General features: G+C 39.8%; 1 protein-coding gene across 1 annotated transcript in view; it reads left to right on the plus strand.

The window, feature by feature from the left end:
- GPSM1 (G protein signaling modulator 1) overlaps positions 1–17,997 on the plus strand; it is a 683,442-nt gene that overhangs the window by 399,923 nt on the left and 265,522 nt on the right. Inside the window, exons 10-11 of the mRNA XM_082264403.1 lie at positions 12,546–12,616; positions 17,009–17,173. Coding sequence (XP_082120529.1) covers positions 12,546–12,616; positions 17,009–17,173 — 236 coding nt within the window. The remainder of the gene's footprint in view (positions 1–12,545; positions 12,617–17,008; positions 17,174–17,997) is intronic.

A 17,997-nucleotide genomic window follows, 5' to 3' on the forward strand; every position in this document is an offset into this window, starting at 1 on the left:
TAGGAGCTTTTGATCAGCACCAAAAGTGGTTTTAGGGATCATTGTGGCCACCTAAGGAAAAAATGAACAGGTATTTGGTTAAAAATTATATTCAGCTGTGGTACTGCACTTCTATTGCCCTGTTGTATTAAATGTTGTCAGCATCCATGGTATGAAAGCATCCTTTTTTGTATTATTCTTATTATATCAGTCGTTTTTAAATCATTTTTCTGGAAACCACACAGCAGGGAAGAGAAAAACCTCCAGACATCAGACACTCCAAACGCACCCACATCTTTATTTCCAACGTCTGCCCAGAGTGTGGCTCAGTGTCTCTAAAGCACGCCCCAAATGCAGACCTCTGGCCAGTTCCTCTACGTAAAACTCATGTACGATCACAGCCGACCTGAGAGACAGAGGGACCATTTACAAACACCCCTGAGAGTTTCCGTTTGCCGAGCTTGGCATACTTTTCAGGGAGGGGATGGACTGCAAAGTATCCGAGATAGAATTTGAATTCACAAGCTGCCGGAAGCTGCAAGGGAACTGGTACCAAGACACTGCCAACAGCTTCACTCCCAGTCTGGAACTTAACACCGTGTATCACAAGGATTTACTGGATTCGCTGTGACCATTGGTTGTCTTTAATCATGATAAAAGTCTGCTTAATTACCATGGACTTTAATTAAACGGGTGAGTAAACAAGGACAGGAGCCATATTTGCTCACCCTGGCTACACATGAGAATGTATATAGCTAAGTAGGCAATTCACCTAAACAGTTTTTTAGATTGTGCCAATGCTGAAAGGTTAAATTATTCCCGGATTCCTTTTCCCTAAAAAGTCTGGCAGTAAAGTCAGAAGAGGGTACTGAAATAATTTATCTAATTTCTGTTTTATTGCAGCACTTGCATATTTTTTAGGGCTGTACCAAGAACACTGAGCCATTCATATCAGTCCCTGCACCCTAGAAGCTTACACATTAATGTCCCTACCGTAGTCACACACTTTTATTATTATTATACATCTATATAGCTCTGACATATTCCACAGTGCTGTACAGAGAGCACTGAACCATGCACCAGAGCAGCATTTACTGTAAAGCACCCCTTGTGTCACAGCTATATTTTTATACATTTAGGCTTATTTTACACTCGTGGTTGGAGTGCGATTAAAAACACACTGTTCAGTTACGTCCCCCCCCCCCCCCCCAAATTGCCCACCAAAGCTGCCATATGGCAGTATACACATGCTACGGCTGTAATGCAGAAAAGCTTATCCCTGTTGTCACATTCGCAGGTTGTACTGTGAATGGGCATGAGGTGCCACGACTAGCCCGCATCTGCATGCAGTGTACGTAGTTGCAGCTGGTGGTGTGGGCTTTTAAGGGTTAAAACCCATGTTGAGGAAGCAATATAAAACTTCCTCATCACCTTTGATATACCTTCTGGAAAGTGATCTACCACAAATCGTTTTTCAGAAGGTGATGCCTTTGTAAACTAGCTCTTACATAGCTCCAACATTTTATAGTGCTATACAAATAATAAACCATTTATACTAGTCTCTGCACCAGAGGAGCTTATGCTCTAATTCTCTTACCAGACACACAGAAGCCAGTTAATCATCTATTACATTGGACTGTGAGGAAAAAAATTAAAATCTACACAAACATGAAGAAAAGGTACAAACCCCATGTATAGGGTCATGTTGGTAATTGAATCAAGGACTCCACTGCAGCCAGACACACACATTGTTTCATTTACCAAGCTGCTACACTGTGCATTGCAACGACACAGGATGCATGGGCTCTGAGCAGTATCTTTTTGACATCGCTATTATTACTGTATTTTTATGAGCAAATCAGATATTTGTAAAGAAGAACCAAAATGTGTTTATATGTCTGTAATAAAACATCATATGTCTTGTTGGGTGCCACATATTACTTCATAGTTCATGTAGAGAATCTTTGGATTCTGTACAAATCGACTCAACTGCACTGGCTCTAGAGGTACCTGGGACTCATTAGTAGTGCCGTTCACCAAGACATTGAAGGAAAAGAAAAACCTGACTTTTTTGTGTTTTTACTGTTTTCTTTTGTTAAATAAAAAGGAAAAAGTGATCCCAGGCTATGCAGGTATGATTTGACCATCTCAGTCTGCCAGCAGGTCTGTTAGCATGAATGGTCATGCTTTAGTTAAACATGTGGGGGGGGGGGTGATTGGGGGTTACTCAAGATGAGCAATTCAAGCCACCTCTGCCTGGACAGGTTTCCAACTCTTCAGGCAACCTCAGGAACCAAATTTTGCCAATCATAATTAGTCTTGTGTTGTTCTGATATCAATATACTACAATCTGATTGGTTAGTGCAGTTTATATTTAAGATGCTAAGTGCTTAATATGTTTATGGTTTTAAGTACATCTATAAAGAAATCTCAGTGAATAGTTCTCTTTGACTTTTATACATTTTGCAGTGTTATAACCTGGCATTAAAATGTATTGTTTTTTGTTTTTTCATTTTGGATAGAGTAAGGGAGGGCTATAATCCCTGTAAGGTTTATTTTTGCTCTTTTTGTCCCATTGGGGAAATTTAGTTTCACTTCCTGTCCTATAGCCAAAACAGGAAATGAGAGGAAAGTTCTGCAAATTAGGGGAATCCCCTTTGGGGACCCCCAGATCATCACAACTCATGTCCCCATTGCAAGATTTCCCTTCTAATACTTCTCTGGGGACAACTAAAAATGTGGGATTTTATTTTATTTTTACTTTCAATGATAATGGTAAACAGGAAAAAGAGGGAAGGTGAATCTCCCTAATGGGGACACAGACAGCAATAAAAACTGACAGCTGTTCTAATCCCTCTCACCTCTAACCAAAACAACAGTTTTGCATTTAGTTTTACTTTAAATCCATTTTAATTGTAGGCTCCCGACATTCAGAAAATATGGAAAATCCAAGGGGGAGAATAGTTATACAGTTATACCTTGGTTTGCGAGCATAATTCATTCCAGCAGCATGCTTATAATCCAAAGCACTCGTATATCAAAGGAAATTTTCCCATAGGAAATAGTGGAAACTCAGATGATTCATTCCACAACCATTTATTAGCATAAATAATGATATGCTGCTATCATATATAAAGTACAGTACTGTACAGTATAAGCATGCCATCCTATCCCCTCTGTTAAATTACGTGTCCCTGTGTCTGTACGGTATACAAAATATGCTCAATTCTTCTGTATCAGAGCGTCTCCCGGCGCTCATGTGACTCCTCGGCTCTCTGCTGCTCTCCTCCCTTTCTCCCTGGGTGATGTCAGGGGGAGTGCTCGGCCCCGCCCGCCAGGGAGAGCAGAGAAACGAGGAGTCACGTGAGCGCCGGGAGACACTCTGATACAGTAGAAATCAGCATCTTTTATATACAGTACAGGCACAGGGACACAATGTTATGTAACAGATGGGATGGCATGCTTATACTGTACTAAACCACTTTAGCATTGCTAAACCACTTTAACAATGTAAGTCTAATACTGCTTGTATATCAAGACAGCGCTTGCATATCAAGGCAACATTTAAAAAAAAATGTTGCTCCTCTTTCAAAACACTCATAAACCAGGTTACTTGCAAACCAAGGTATTACTGTACAAAGTTCTGTCAATGTAAGAACATAAGTAACAAGATAATATATGAAAACAATTACAGAAAATCTATGAGATGCAAAAAGGAAAAAATTGTGTTGAACCAGTGACCCTGAGATTTGAGGTCCATTCTCAGATGGATCCCAGTCCAAACACCTGGCATGTTATGTGTTTTCTGGCAAAAAAAAATCCACATAATTTTTGGATCCGGTCCCTGCATTTGTTTATTTAGCTATGGGAATATTAAACTGTGCTATCTTTTTATTGTATATTGAAGAATCAGATTATGAAATTTGAAAAGTGATGTTAATTAGAAGAGAGTGCTAGCCTGAGGCTGCAGATTAATTTTGTTGGTCTTGGTTCACGGCTATCAGTGCAGGTGTTTGTGTGTTAGTTTGATTGGGTGTTGTGGGGCAAAGACAGTTTTCTTTTCAGTACACTTTTACTAATCAACGACAAAGGTGACCAGCGCTATGGAATATCTAAAGTTTAAAAAAACTTAGGTACAGGTGTAAGCAGCCACAAACCAACCCCTGGAGAACCAAGGGCAAGATAAGTGGTCTAGAGAGAAGAGTTTGTGTGAGGCGCTACCTGTTTGAGCAGTTTCTATAAAAAAAGGGGGAATGGTAACCCCTACACAAATGTGTGTGCATCCAAATAAATCTTACTAAAGTGCTAGAAAAGTGCTGCTGGTGCAGGAGGTGAGTATCAAGCACCCCCCCAGAGAAAAAACAAAAATGCACAGTGTCAAATAAATAATATACGTGACTGCTCATATGATTAAAATATTATAAAAATTCATAAAATATCATAATATAAAAATTGCCCAAAAAGCAGTGCCAGTGAAATGTGCAAAGATGCAATAGTGGTGAACCAACAGTGTTTAGAAATTTCCAATAACAGTATGCAAACAAAATTATTTCCAATAACAGTATGCAAACAAAATTATTTTTATTATATTAGAAACACACCCTGCAAGTGTAATAAATAATAGTGAATGGGTGAAAATTCAAACCCAAATTATATTTTTAGTGAGGTGCCTAAAAGATGAAACCAATCGGTAACACTCTCACCGAGTATTCCTCTTCTGGGCCAGGAAAGTGGATATGTAGCCACAGAGGGAAAGTTCAAATCAGGGGTTCCTTCAGCCCGGAGGACCACGCTGGGAGCTGCCTCCCTCAGGAAGTATTGATCTGTGGTGCTCAAGCAGAAAGATACGGGACCCCAATAGCGTAGCAATTCAAATAATGTACAGTAGCAAGTGCAGAGAAACTTACACTTCGGACCGATCACATCAGCCGTAGATAGGATGCCGGGACGCTTCCGCTTCCGCGTTCCACGGCTCCAAACCACTCAGACCGGAAGTGACGTGTGGCGTACGTAGCTCCGCCCTACGCGTTTCATCATCAGACGTCTACTGGAGCGGCGCCATCTTACGTATTCCCGGCTCTCTTATAGCCCATGGTGTCCTATCAACCGATATACAAATAGCGGCCATCTTAGTGCTCTCGCAAGCCACTCGGCAGACATATTTATCCACCCAAAAAATGGATTCGGCTTGCATGGGACACGGCTGTTCTGAATTGGCTAATTCTCATCTTATGTGATCAGTCCGAACTGCATACACAATATAAACAGTAATACTTTATTAAGACAAAAAATAAAAATAAAAATTATAAAAATATATAAAAAAAAGGAGAGATTATGTGTGGATATAAAAACGGGCATTTTGGCGACATGTAAAAATATATGTTTGCTGAACCAGGGGTACAAGATTAGAAAAAATATATCTTCTGTTGCGAAATTATATTGCACTATTATGGGACAGATGAGTCGTATATGAATCCTAATGGGCCAAAAAGGGATTGGGGAGGAAATATTGCAGTCTTGTGGGGAAGGGCGTTTTTATTAATTTCATTATTGAGCATATAATTATAAGTGATACAATTTCCCTGAGTTGTAAATATAAACTATATGAAATGCAACCACAAAGGATTATGTAAAATGTCACCCAAAAAGGTGGGATTTTTTGAAGTGTATGTATAAGATATAAAAAATAAAAGGTTTTGTACACCGTACATATGGATAAAAAGTTGGTGCGCCGTTCATATGGACAAAAAAACACGGATGGATGGATTAAATATAAATTAAAAAATGTATATCAGGGCGGCCATACATTGTACCTCATATAAATAAATATAAATATAGCATGGGTTATAAATAACTCCCGTGTATATTAAAAAGAGGTAAAAATGTATAAAAACCAACTAAAACCCCCCTAAAAAAAGAATTATTAAAAACTAAAAAAATGGCAGCATGTGGGAAGGACATATATAATAAAAAGGTAGCTGATGGAAAAAAGCGGTAAAATTCCTTTTATAAGAGGACATTTAAAAGGAGATAAAAAAAGAGATAAAAGGAAGAGAATAAGAGGTTGTATAAAAACATGACTAATATGTATATAGAGAGAAGCATATGGTGGTATGTATAAATAAAAGGATATGAAATTATAAAAAACATATATATATATAAAAAGAATATTATATCCACCACCAAAAAATAGGAAATATATGAAAAGGCACACATAAAGCTATGTGATTGAATAGTGACAAAAGGCAAGACTATATGTCAACTATAAATAAAGGTTAAATAGAGGGCTCTAAAAGAATATATAATGTGGATATAAGGAGACCCTAAAAAAATAAAATCATATATCAGTGATGAAACAATTCAGGTCTATATCCGCATTAAGGCCCTCGGGGTGTAAAGATTGCATCAAGAAAATCCATTTTGTCTCATTCCGTGAAACCTTTTGTTTTTTGTTTCAGCCTCTCCAGTCTCCCTTAATTTTATCAATTCCATAAAAAATCAGTCCGGAGGGGTTCTGAGCATGTACTTGTTTAAAATGTCTGGAGAGGTTGTGTTTTTCGAAACCTTTCTTTATATTTTTAATGTGCTCCCTTATTCTGACAAATAAAGGGCGTGTGGTCCTGCCGACATACTGGAGTCGGCAAGGACACTCAATGACATACGTCACGTGTGTGCTAGTGCACGTGATAGTCTCTTTTATCTTATATTCGGTGCCTGTTACATTTGATTTAAAACTTTTAATTCTCCTTTGTTGCTTCTTATTGTTCCTACATGGTAGGCATTTTTGACAACGAAAAAAGCCATGGATGTTTGTAGGCAAGGATATAGTCTTAGGAGGGTTAACTACATTGCACAATCTTATCCCTCAATATAGGTGCTCTCCTATAAACAAAAGAGGGTTTGTTGGGTAGTAATCCCTTCAAAGTCTTATCCGCTTTGAGGATGGGCCAATGTTTTTTAAAAATATTCTCTATGTCTTTGTGTTGTCTATTAAACCCAGTTATAAAAGCAAATTCATGTTTATTCCCACCTCTTTTCTTATTGGTATTCTCCTTTATTAGCTCCTCTCTTTTTGTATTTCTTACAATCTGTTTTAAATGTTCCAGTTCTTTTTTCTTGTAACCTTTTTCCAAAAATCTTTGAATAAAAATGTCCGCTTGCATATCAAAATCTTGGATATTGCTGCAATTCCTTCTTATCCTTAGGAGTTGTCCCTTTGGTATATTACCCAACCATTGTGGATGGTGGCAACTCCTAATTGGTATGTATCTGTTTTTGTCAGTTTTTTTAAAATAAGTCTTACTGACCAGTTTCCCATCTTGTTTGAAGATTTCCAAATCCAAATAGGCTACCTTATACTCATCCCACGTTCCGGTGAACGTAATCCCATACGCATTACTACTAATTTCGTCAAAAAAGGATCGCAACGATTCTGTGTCTCCTTTCCAGATTAGAAAGATATCATCTATATATCTTTTGTAATATCTTAGATTCGGTCTGTCAGTACTAAAAACTTGTTCTTCCTCCCACTTCTGCATAAAAACATTGGCGAGACTGGGGGCATATTTAGCCCCCATTGCGACGCCTTTAGTCTGTGCGTAGTAATGACCTTTGTGCCAAAAATAATTTGAATTCATCGTCATTTGTAAACCTTCCAGAATAAAGTGCACTTGTGCTTGTTTAAGGTCAGTATGTCTACATAATGTCCAATCTACTGCTTCCAAACCGTCTGTACAATATTAGTATATAGGGAGTTAACGTCGATAGTTACCAGCAAATCCCCCTCCATGATATTCATGTCCTGTATTTCTGCCAGTAGTTGTTTGCTGTCTCTGAGGTAGGATTTGCCTAGAGGTACTAAGTGTTGCAAAAATTTATCTAAATATTCCCCTAGGTGAGAGTGCACAGAATTGATTCCACTGACTATAGGGCGTCCTGGTGGCTTCTTCTCATCTTTGTGGATTTTCGGCAGATAATATATGATGGGTGTTCTCGCTGCTTCCAGCTGTAAATAATTAGCTTCCTTTTTATTTAAAATTTCCATGTCCTTGCCTTTTTTAATGTATGTCTTTAATCTTTTCTCGTACTTCTTCTTTGGATCGCCCCTTAGTTTTTTGTAAGTGTCTTCTGCACTCAGCAGTCTTTCTAGTTCTTCTTCATAATCTTTTTGGTTGAAGATCACTAATCCTTCTCCTTTATCGGCAGGCTTAATAACGACTCCCTTCTTTTTCTCCAACTTCTTTATCAAGTCCCAGATGTTTTTCTCTTTCCTTTTCTTAATCTCAAGTGCCCTAATTTCTTCCTCCACCATCCTTTTAAAAACCCCCAGACTTTCATTTTGTGGGTTCTTAGGGTTAAAAGTAGACTTGTTTTTAAGTGTAGTCTGTCTGTAGTTGTTATTCGTAGTTGATGGTGCCGTATCCTTCTTCAGGGCAAAAAACTTTTTAATGTTAATTTTCCTAATGTATTTCTGGAGGTCAATATATGCTTCAAACTTATCCAAATTTTTATCTGGGGCAAATTTCAGTCCTAAATCCAATAATGTTATCTCTTTTTCATCAAAAACGATGTCACTTAAATTAAAAATACCCTTCCCTAATATTCTCTTCTCCTTTTTCTTCCTCTTTGATCCGCCCCGTTTTCCCCGCGGTTTCCGCTTCTTTCCTGTTCATAGGGTCTCGATTGATCCTCCCTCCTGTTCAAATTGTATCTTTCTTGTGGTCTGTATCCTTCTTGATGTTCTTCTTGGTAGGGTCTCCTCGGTTGTTCTCCTCTGTTCATGCTGTTCCAACCTTGATGTCTGGGGCCCCTCCTGTTCCAGCCCTGATGATAATCTTGTCGCCAAGGTTGTTGCCATCTGTTGTTCCTCTGGTATCCCCATCCTCCCTGATGTCTTGGGGGTCCACCTCTGCCTTTTGGGGGTCTTCCTCTGTTCCCCCTGGGAAAAAAACCTACTTGGTAAGGATGATCTCTCTCCTGATGATATGAGTCCGGATGGTGTCTTAGGGGTGAAAATCTATTGTAGGTATTAACCTGGTATTGGGAGTGACCTGGTGTTCTATCCACCCTCGTATTACTGTGTGTGTTACCCCTCACATTTTCTTCTATATACCTGACCTCCCTGTTGGAATTATTGTTGCCTCCATTTCTTGGGGTTCTTGGGGTCCTCGGTGTTGTGGGGGTTTGGAACTCCATCCACGAGTATTCCTCCTCATCTCCAACTTCAGAGGATTCTCTAGATACTATATCGATGGGATCTACACTGGTTCCTTGTCCGTTGTAAATATCTTCAGATGGCCACTTGTATACATCATGGTTTTTGTAATCCAATACATCCCTTTTATATTTCTTCTGTATCTTGGCCTGTATAGTCTTATCGTATTTTGAAATAGCCTCCTGCAAAGTTTTTTCCTTAGTTTTATATTCAGCAGTATCAGCATAAGGTGCTAATTGCTCCTTAATCTGTGTAATAATACCCTCCACTTTTTTAAGTTTATATTTCCTTCTTTTAATAATAAGAGTTAATAACTCCTTTTCACATTTATTAAAGAAGGTGTACCATTCGTCCATGAGGATGCGATCTGTAATATTATCATTCGGTGAAATATCCCACCTCAACCTTCTGGGGGCTATGTTTTCACGTGTGTATTTGTCTAAGGTTGCTATATCCCTCAGGAAGTATTGATCTGTGGTGCTCAAGCAGAAAGATACGGGACCCCAATAGCGTAGCAATTCAAATAATGTACAGTAGCAAGTGCAGAGAAACTTACACTTCTGACCGATCACATCAGCTGTGGATAGGACGCCGGGACGCTTCCGCGTTCCACGGCTCCAAACCACCCAGACTGGAAGTGATGTTATTTTTTGTCTTAATAAAGTATTACTGTTTATATTGTGTATGCCGTTCGGACTGATCACATATGATGAGAATTAGCCAATTCAGAACAGCCGTGTCCCATGCAAGCCGAATCCATGATTTGGGTGGATAAATATGTCTGCCGAGTGGCTTGCGAGAGAACTAAGATGGTCGCTATTTGTATACCGGTTGGCTTGGACACCATGGACACCATGGGCTATAAGAGAGCCGGGAATACGTAAGATGGTGCCGCTCCAGTAGACGTCTGATGACGAAATGCGTATGGCGGAGCTACGTACGCCACACGTCACTTCCGGTCTGAGTGGTTTGGAGCCGTGGAACGCGGAAGCGTCCCGGCGTCCTATCTATGGCTGATGTGATCGGTCCGTTGTTTCTCTGCACTTGCTACTGTACATTATTTGAATTGCTACGCTATTGGGGTCCCGTATCTTTCTGCTTGAGCTCCTCAGATCAATACTTCCTGAGGGAGGCAGCTCCCAGCGTGGTCCTCCCGGCTGAAGGAACCCCTGATTTGAACTTTCCCTCTGAGGCTACATATCCACTTTCCTGGCCCAGAAGAGGAATACTCGGTGAGAGTGTTACCGATTGGTGTAATCTTTTAGGCACCTCACTCACAATATAATTTGGGTTTGAATTTTCACCCATTCACTATTATTTATTACACTTGCAGGGTGTGTTTCGAATATAATAAAAAGAATGTGGTTTGCATACTGTTATTGGAAATTTCTAAACACTGTTGGTTCACCACTATTGCATCTTTGCACATTTCACTGGCACTGCTTTCTAGGCAATTTTTATATTATGATATTTTAGGAATTTTTATAATATTTTGATCATATGAGCAGTCACGTATATTATTTATTTGACACTGTGCACTTTTGTTTTTTCTCTGGGGGGTGCTTGATACTCACCTCCTGCACCAACAGCACTTTTCTAGCACTTTAGTAAGATTTATTTGGGTGCACACACATTTGTGTAGGGGTTACCATTCCCCCTTTTTTTATAGAAACTGTTCAAACAGGTAGCGCCTCACACAAACTCTTCTCTCTTGTTAATTTTACAAATCAGCCTCTATATTTTTAAACTAGCAAAATGTAGTTGTTCTGTCACCCATTCAGATATTAGCTGCCACTTCTCTTACAGAGGGAAAAAAATAAATAACTGTGTTTAGAATGAAAGTTCATAGTCTTTGAAATTACTATCAGATGTTCCTCATTGAGATACCGCATATTGCATGCTGGCATATGTACTGAGCACCATGTGATTAATAAGAGCCAATTTAGTGTAACCTACTCCCACAATGTCATGCGATCACTCTCAGCAGAATGATGTCATGTGATCACTTAGAGACAGTTTAGGGAAATGTGGTAGCGTGATTATGCCTGTACAGTTTCTCAAAAGCACAACAAGCATTCCTTCTGTTACTCTATGGTTTGTTCCTGCTATGGATTTTGAGACTGCATGCACACTTGCATGCACATCTGAATGCCTGCAAAATCATGTAATTATAGAGTGTTTATGGAGTGCACAAAAAATGTGCACTTGGAGGTGGGTGGGCAGGTAGGAGGGCAGATGATGCAGGGTGTGTGCTAATGAGGTCAGTCCAGGAAATAAGGCAGAAGTAATGGAGATGTTTTTTTAGTCCGCTATGAGGACAGTGAGGTGAGTGTGTAGTATAAATGGAAAGCTTTGTTATCTCTGCAAAATAAGTACATTATTGCTATATGGGGTACATAGGAGAGCTGGAATTTAGAAACAAAAAGGAGAACTTAGCCTTTATGTGTCTTTACCCTGTTTTTTGCTTGTTGATCAGCCAGTTGAAATGAACAGGCTGCCTTTTGCTACAAGTGTGAAAACTAGCATATGCATGTCGCCTGGTGTCGCACTACAGTAGTGTGAATGGGGACGTAAATGTGCACAGGAGACAGGAGCATAAACATTTATCCATATGTATGACTAACATGTAGGAAATGTAATTTTATTGATATGCTATCTACTGAATGGAAATTAAGGAAAAAAGATTGGGACTTTAAATGAACAACCGGCCTTAAGTAAACCATACTCACTGACCAGTCTGCTAACAAACCGAATCAACCTGTCTAACAATATGGATGGAGGTGCGTTCTCCTCATCCGGTCATTCTTAGTTTCAACCTTGTGGCTATCACATAGCCATTAAATTGTGTATTTACTTGTGATTTTGTAATATACATTGAAGGCCAGTCATAGATGGGGGCAGGTTGGGGGAGGCTTGGGCTACCTCCATGCCCACATGTCCCTCACCTATCCAATAGCTTGCATGTGCTCCCACTGTGGAGACACTTATAAATTAGTAGTGTTAGGACTGCAAGTAATACAGGGTGCCGTGAAGGGGCCTTGCAGCTTACACATGCATTTGAAAATGTGTTAACTAAACCCCTGTTTTTAACCCATATTGTTAGACAGGTTGATTCGTTTTGTTAGCACACTGGTCGGTGAGTATGGTTTACTTCAGGCCGGTTGTTTTCATGCACCTCATTTAAAGTCCCAATTTTTTTTCCTTAATTTCCATCACAGGGATGGAGACGCAGAGTCATACCCAGCTTGTGTCTCATTCAAAGTCCCAAAACTGCCCATACTTAACAAATAACTACTGAATGGAATGCAGTTGTAAATGACAAGTTTTCTTATATGGTATTTATTTGTTGTAGGTGCCAGACCCAAGAAGCTACATGGGAACAGTATGGACAGCTTGGACCTAATAAAGCTTCCTTCAGAGAAGGTGAGGAATAGAAACACTTGTGAAACACAGTATAAGACACAGTCACCTGTCGCCAGCTATCTACATGTCTCCTCTGTTCTGGTGTTGTGTGGATGGGGCTTTAGGGGGAAAAAAAAAAAGAAAAACTTTATTTCCTTGTATGCTATTTTCCTAAGAGTACAGTGAGGTGCACTGTGCACCAGATACTCTGACAAGCAACATAGGCTGGGTTCCGGTGCGTCCCTGTTTTCTGTTTCAGGTGCGAATCAAGTCTGAATTTTTCGCCTGAATTTGGACCTGAAACAGAGCCAAAGACGCACAAAACCCTTTTCCAGTGCGGATCGCGGCCGCCCGGAGATGTGTGAACTGGCTCTATGGAAAGCCGGGTTACATTCTCCTGTCATGCGAATTGGATGGGGGGAAACCTGCATCCATATTGCATAGGTGTAAACCCAGCCTTAAAGTGTATGTCATTCCAAAACTTTTTTTTTTTTTTGTAGTAGGGAAAGTTTAAGATCCTTGTCAAAGTTTTATTGCTGTATTTGTCCCCACTGCATAAATTCACAATATCTTTTTGTCCTTTTGACTCTTGTCATGGAGACAGAAAGTGATCGCAATTTAAAAATGTTTTCAATTGTCACCAGAACGAGAGGTGTAGGTAATATATGTGTATGCGGGGAACTCCTCCCACTTTGTAGAGAATTTATCTAATTTCCTGTTGTGTCTTCCTGGCAGGAAGTGAAAATAAATCTCTATTTCTAAACTGTATCTAATGAGATAAAAAAAAATGACTAATGTATACATAAACTTTAATATGTTGTAGCAGTTTCAGTGCACATCCCTATTTTCCATCCGTCTGGAGGATCGGATGGGATCGGATGAAAACAGACAGGCGGTTCGTTATCATCCGATCTCCCATAGAGGAAAGCGGGGAACTGACAGCTCCGTCTCTAAAAAATAAGCAGAAGCGGAGCTGTCATCCGCCTGCTCAGCGGGGATCGGCAGATCGATCCCCGCTAAGCAAAACAGAATCCATTGGGTGGAAAGCCCATGTGAAATGACCCAAATATGTTCTTCTGCCTCTGCCCACTATTTCACTTGTTACTGTTTGTTCTTGGTGATCTCCACACAAACAAAGCCCTTTTTCTGTTCGTCTGGATTTCCCGGACAGAATCAGATCGGATAGCAGCGGGTGTCAGCAGACATGTCACTGCTGACATCCGCTGCTCCATAGAGGTGCATGGAACATCCGATCAGGTCCGCCTGAAAAACTGACAGGCAGACCTAATTTCTATTTTTCTTAATTTCCGGTTCTTTTGAGTGACCCTCTTTTTCAGTTTTTCTTAATTTCCTGTCTTTGTTTTTGTTGTGACCCCTTTTTCTGGTTTTCTTCCTTTTTCTGTTTTTTTTGCGTGACCACCCTTTTTCAGTTTTTCTTCATTTTCTGTCTTTGGGAGTTTTTTTTGTGACCCCCTTTTCTGTTTTTCTTCAATTCCTGTTTTTTGTGTGACCTCCTTTTTCAGTTTTTCTTCATTTCCTGTCTTTGTTTTTTTTTTTTTTTTTTTACCCCTTTTTCTGGTTTTCTTCATTTCCTGTTTTTTGAGTGACCCCCTTTTCACTTTTTCTTAATTTCCTGTCTGTTTTTTTTTTTTTTTTCTCGTGTTCTTATTTTGTTATCCATTGTGTTTTATATAGTACGCATTTATATTATACATTGTGTATTGTTCCATTTATTTTTTGTACACTTTGTACATTTTACACACTCTGTACATTTTGTATATTGAAGCATTGCATTGGTGCAATTTGTGTGAGTTTTTTCTACTTGATTATAGGTTATTAAGTGGGGGGGTGTATGGGGTGACATACACATGATTGTAGGCACCATCCCCGAATGCTGTTGCTTAAATTTGCATAGATTTATTATTATATATTTATACATTGTATTCAATGAAAATTCTTGCACCAATGCCATAGCTTCTTGTTTTTCCAAAAAAGTAACAAAATACATTTTCTCTTTCAATTGTTTTTACATGTTATATTGTTCTATGTTTCTTTAACAGAGAGCATATACCAATCTGATCGTCTTTGCTGGGATGTTAGTAATTGGTAATAGTTATCATCATTAAATAGTCCCTATTGGGAACATATGTTACCGTTACTATTTTAACATCAGATGCAAGGATGTATTGCCAGTTATGATTAAGTGATCTTGAATCGTGAAACATGTCAACTGTCTGTGGCTCGATTATCTTGTCTTGTTGGATTTACAATCTTAATAAAGGATAATTTTATCTTGATCCACTGGAGGTTGGTCAGACCTCTTTTTGTATACATTGAGTGGATCCAGACCACGGACTGGACTTGCCCCTAGTTGCTTGAGGGTTGGATTGTCCTCACCTGGAGTGGTGTACATTTCCTTTCATGGACCTGATCAAAAAGCCTGTGTGAAAAGGGCCTATTAAAGAAATGTATACACTGGAAAAAAAAAAAGCGAAAAAATATAAAGTGTGGTTTAAATATTTGCAAACAAGGCTGGTTTATGTGCCATGTAGCGACTTATACAGTATCTTACAAAAGTTATTACACTCCTCACATTTTTGTAAATATTTTATTATATCTTTTCATGTGACAACACTGAAGACATGACACTGCTACAATGTAAAGTAGTGAGTATACAGCTTGTATAACAGTGTAAATTTGCTGTCCCCTCAAAATAACTCAACACACAGCCTTTAATGTCTAAACTGCTGGCAACAAAAGTGAAAATGTCCAAATTGGGTAAAATTAGCCATTTTCCCTTCCCGGTGTCATGTGACTCGATAGTATTACAAGGTCTCAGGTGTGAATGGGGAGCAAGTGTGTTAAATTTGGTGTTATCGCTCACACTCTCTCATACTGGTTACTGGAAGTTCAACATGGCACCTCATGGCAAAGAACTCTCTGAGGATCTGAAAAAAAGAATTGTTGCTCTACATAAAGATGGCCTAGGCTATAGTAAGATTGCCAATACCCTGAAACTGAGCTGCAGCATGGTGGCCAATACCATACAGCGGTGTAACAGGACAGGTTCCACTCAGAACAGGCATCGCCATGGTCGACCAAAGAATTTGAGTTCCGGTGCTCAGCATCCTATCTAGAGGTTGTCTTTGAGAAATAGACATATGAGTCCTGCAAGTATTGCTGCAGAGGTTGAAGAGGTGGGGGGTCAGCCTGTCAGTGCTCAGACCATACGCCACACACTGCATCAAATTGGTCTGCATGGCTGTGGTCCCAGAAGGAAGCCTCTTCTAAAGATGATGCACAAGAAAGCCTGCAAACAGTTTGCTGAAGACAAGCAGACAAAGGACATGGATTACTGAAACCATGTCCTGTGGTCTGATGAGACCAAGATAAATGTATTTAGTTCAGATGGTGTCAAGCGTGTGTGGCGGCAGCCAGGTGAGGAGTACAAAGAGAAATGTGTCTTGCCTATATTCAAGCATGGTGGTGGGAGTGTCATGGTCTGGGACTGAATGGGTGCTGCGGGCACTGGGGAGCTACAGTTCATTGAGGGAACCATAAATGCCAACGTGTACTGTAACATACTGAAGCAGAGCATGATCCCCTCCCTTCAGAGACTGGGCCGCAGGGCAGTATTCCAATATGATAACGACCCCAAACACACCTCCAAGACAACCACTGCCATGCTAAAGAAGCTGAGGATAAAGGTGATGGACTGGCCAAGCATGTCTCCAGACCTAAACCCTATTGAGCATCTGTGGGGCATCCTCAAATGGAAGGTGGAGGAGCGCAAGGTCTCTAACATTCACCCGCTCCATGATGTTATCATGGAGGAGTGGAAGAGGACTCCAGTGGCAACCTGTGAAGCTCTGGTGAACTCCATGCCCAAGAGGGTTAAGTCAGCGATGAAAAATAATGGTGGCCACACAAAATATTGATATTTTGGGCCCAATTTTGACATTTTCACTTAGGGGTGTACTCACTTTTGTTGCCAGTGGTTTAGACATTAATGGCTGTGTGTTGAGTTATTTTGAGCGTACAGCAAATTTACACTGTTATACAAGCCGTACACTCACTACTTTATATTGTAGCAAAGTGTCATTTTTTTCAGTGTTGTCACATGAAAAGGTATAATAAAAATCTTCTCAAAAATGTGAGGGGTGTACTCACTTTTGTGAGATACTGTATGAAGCATTTATAAGTAAACGTCTTCTTTATGGAAAACCTGTGCAGTGAGGAATTGACCCACTTCTTCCAGCTTTGTGACTCAAAGTATGAAAGTAAGAGGGTATAAGCACATCAGACAGCAACCTAGAATTTTCAAAACGGTCAGCAAAGGCTGTGAAACTATTTCTAAGTATTTTTTTTTTTTTTTTTAAATAAAACAAATGTCTTCAATTCTTTTAACTGCAGACTCAGAACGGGGACAGTCATCACATGCCAGACCTAAAGAAGGACCGAAATACAAAACCAGCACGAAACAGAAAATACAAGGAAAATCAATGTTGCACAGACGCCCAATCTCCAGACGGCGCCCCAATCGACACTATGGATGTTCGAGTACAGATGCCGCACCTGGTAAGCAGAAAGTTATCTTGTAGTGATCATGCAAAATAGGAGTTCTTTGTTCCTATGTTAACTGGCCTGGCTTTTATTGACTTCACTGTCCGTATTCAAGGGTAAGAAAAGTCACTCTTAGGGCCAGTGTAAGACAGGCTTTTTTCGCTTTAGAACTCCTATTGTCTTCATAGAAGTCTAAAGGAAGGCGAAAGCAGCTGAAACAGCTCAACTGCACCTGCAGTGAATTCTATGTGATCTCAGAAACCTGTCAAAAAAAGATGGCATTTATCTATCAAAGCTTGTCTAGTCAACACAGGCCCTAAAACAAATTGCTGCAGAGTGAATCACTGGCTAGATTTTTATGTGTCTCAGGGGCTCTACTGTGAAAGCTCTAAACCTGGATTGTTGATTGCTCTTGCCTGCTGCTGGTGTGAGGTTTTATTGTCTGTAACATTGAGTTTTTCATGTATTTTACATTATAAAAATGCATCAGAAAGGATGAAATGCCACAGTAAGTGATATGCATGGTTGAAATCAGGGTAAAAAGTTATGGCACTCATATATGGCTTACTGAACCATGAAAGTGACCAGTGTCATCATACCAATTCCAGCCATAACTAAAATATCAGAGGAGTTGGTTTTAGATTGGCAGATTACTTGGTAAGAATGACCATCTGGAAGAGAACGGCTGAAATCACTGCGGAAAAACATTTTCCCAGCTTGGCTGATGCAGTGCATGCAGGATAGGAAGTTGGTTTCTTTTCCTCTGTAGGAAAAGGAGCAATCGGCATTCAGTCGGCAGAGATTTTTACAATTGTTACTTTGTGGGCAGGAAAACATGT

Source organism: Pelophylax lessonae, assembly GCF_965119305.1.
Source record: "Pelophylax lessonae genome assembly, chromosome: 7".
Lineage (NCBI taxonomy): Eukaryota > Metazoa > Chordata > Amphibia > Anura > Ranidae > Pelophylax > Pelophylax lessonae.